General features: G+C 40.6%; 1 protein-coding gene across 1 annotated transcript; it reads left to right on the top strand.

The window, feature by feature from the left end:
- The first annotated feature begins 2285 nt into the window (after positions 1-2285).
- On the top strand, positions 2286-2717 carry LOC107868878. Its single transcript, XM_016715497.1, has one exon. The coding sequence runs from the start codon at positions 2286-2288 to the stop codon at positions 2715-2717; it is 432 nt and encodes a 143-aa protein (XP_016570983.1).
- The last annotated feature ends 209 nt before the right edge of the window (positions 2718-2926 follow it).

Below are 2926 nucleotides of genomic sequence, written 5' to 3'. Positions count from 1 at the left end.
GATTTGGATTTGAAAAATTGTCCAAGTCCACCAGCCAAGCCATTTATTAAAGAGCCACCTACTTTGGAGCTGAAAGGGTTTCTCGGTCATTTAAGGTATGTATTCTTGGGCAGTGGGAATACACTACCTATTATTATTGTGGATGACTTAGGTGAGCAATAGGTGGAAATCCTTATCTCTTTCCTTAAGAGATACAAGAGGGCAATTGGTTAGATGATTGCAGACATTATCGGTATTCCTCCTATTATATGCACACATAAAATCTAGCTAGAGAAAGATAGTTTCCTGACTATTGAGCATCAGCGTCATCTAAACCCACCAATGTAAGAGGTGGTAAAGAAAGAAATCATCAAGGGGCTAGATGAAGGAGTGGTATACCCCATCTCAGATAGTAAGTAGGTAAGTCCTATTCAATGCATGCCCAATAAATGGGGCATAGCAGTTGTGGCTAACGAGAATAATGAGTTGATCCCACTTAGGCCTGTTACTGGGTAGAGGGTGTGAATGGATTATAGAAAACTCAACTTGTGGACAGGGAAGGACCACTTCCCAATGCCTTTCATGGATCAGATGCTTGATTGGCTAGCAGGAAGGGGTTGGTACTATTTCTTAGATGGGTATTCTGGTTACAACCAGATTTCTATTGCTCCTGAAGATCAGAAGAAGATGACATTAATGTGCCCATAGGGAACATTTGCTTTTAAGAGGATGGCTTTCAGGTTGAGTAATGCACCTGCTACTTTTCAGCCGTGCATGATGTCGATATTCTCTGATATGGTTGAAGAAATTTTAGAGATGTTTATGGATTATTTCTCGATTGTCGGTGATTATTTTGAGCTTTCCTTACTGAATCTTAGTTGGGAGTTGCAGCGGTGTGTAGAGTTTAACCTTGTCCGTAACTGGGAAAAATAACACTTCATGGTGAAGAAAGGCATTGTTCTCGGCCACAAAATTTCATCTAAAGGCATTGAAGTAGATAAGGCAAAGGTCGAAGTGATTGAGAAACTACCTCCTCCCATCTCAGTTAAAGAGGTACATAGCTTTCTTGGTCATGCAGGGTTTTATCGCAGATTCATAAAGGACTTCTCAAAGATTGTAAACCCACTTTACAAACTTCTAGAGAAGGAGGCTAAGTTCACTTTTAGTGATGACTACAGAAAGGCCTTTAAATGTCTTAAGTTAAAACTGGTGGAGGCTCCAGTTATTGTTGACTGATTGGATGAAGCCGTTCGAGATTATGTGTGATGCTAGTGGAGTGGAACTTGGAGCTATATTTGGCCAAAAGAAAGAGAAGTTGTTCCATTCGATATATTATGCAATCAAGGCCTTAAATAGGGCACAAAATAATCATTTGGTGACTGAATAGGAACTTCTAGCAGTGGTGTACACTTTTGAGAAGTTCTAGGCATATCTATTGGGTACCAAGGTAATGGTGAATACCCACCACGCTACCTTGAGGTACTTAATGGTTAAGAAGGATGCTAAGCCAAGGCTGATACGGTGGGTATTGCTACTTCAGGAATTTTACTTCGAGGTCAAGGATCAAAAGGGATGTGAGAATTAGGTAGCAAATCATCTATCCAGACTCAAAGGTGAACAAACAACCAAGAATGAGTTAGAGATTGATGATTCCTTTTTGGATGAGAAAATATTGGTTGCAGTGCTAAAAAAGTACTTTGGTATGCAAACTTCGCAAACTATGGGTGAGTGAAGTAATACCAGAGAATCTTTCCTTTCATCAAAGGAAAAAGTTCCACCATGATGTGACACATTACTTCTGGGATGAGCCGTATTTTTTTTGGCGGTGTGTGGATGGTATCATTAGATAGTGCATCCAAGAAGTAGATGTGTTGAGTATACTAGAAAGGAGTCATACTTCCCCAGTTGGAGGTCACCATGCAGGTGATCGGACTACAAGGAAAGTGCTTCAGAGTGGCTACTATTGGCCCTCTTTATTCAAAGATGCCTACGAGTTCGTGATGAGGTGTGACCAATGTCAAAGGCAAAGGACAATCTCAAAGAACCATGAGATGGCAATGTCTAAGATACTGGAGGTAGAATTAATTGATGTCTGGGGAATTGATTTCATGGGGCCCTTCGTGAACTCATTTGGGATGAAGTACATATTAGTTTCTGTTGACTACGTGTCAAAATGGGTTGAGGCAGTGGCTCTAATAGATAATGAAGGGAAGAGAGTTGTTGCATTCTTAAGGAAAAACATCTTCTCTTACTTTGGGGTACCACATACCATCATCAATGATGGAGGATCACACTTTTGTAACAAGATGTTCAGAGCTACGTTGGCAAAATATGGAGTTAAGAAGCATAAAGTGGTGACACCATACCACCAGCAAACCAGTGGGCAGGTTGAAATCTCTAATCGAGAAATTAAAGCTATCCTTGCCAAGACTGTAAATTTTAGCAGGAAGGATTGGTCAAGGAAGCTGGACGATGCCTTATGGGCATACCAAACGGCTTTCAATACACCTATTGGAAAGTTGCCGTACCAAATTTTTTATTGCAAGGCATGTCATTTGGTGATTGAGATAGAGCATAAAGCAATTTGGGCATTGAAGCAGCTTAACTTGAATTGGAATGAGGCAGCGAATATGAGACTGGGGCAACTGAATGAGATGGATGAGTTACTTCTTGGAGCTTATGATCGGGTTGATCTATATAAGGAAAGAATGAAGAAGTACCACAACCGCAGGATTTAAAAGAGAGATTTCCAGAAAGGTGACTTGGTGCTTCTGTTTAACTCCAGACTCAAACTGTTTCCAGGTAAGCTCAAATCCAAATAGTCCGGCCCATTTAAAATGAATCATGTCTACTCATCTAGAGTAGTGGAACTTGAAAATAAAGATGTAAGTGTCTTCGAGGTAAATGGGCAGCGTGTGAAACTGTATATCGGTCCAATGGGGTTAAT

Source organism: Capsicum annuum, chromosome 4 (genome assembly GCF_002878395.1).
Source record: "Capsicum annuum cultivar UCD-10X-F1 chromosome 4, UCD10Xv1.1, whole genome shotgun sequence".
Lineage (NCBI taxonomy): Eukaryota > Viridiplantae > Streptophyta > Magnoliopsida > Solanales > Solanaceae > Capsicum > Capsicum annuum.
The sequence above is the reverse complement of the archived record's forward strand: the minus strand, read 5'-3'. Positions and strand labels throughout refer to the sequence as shown.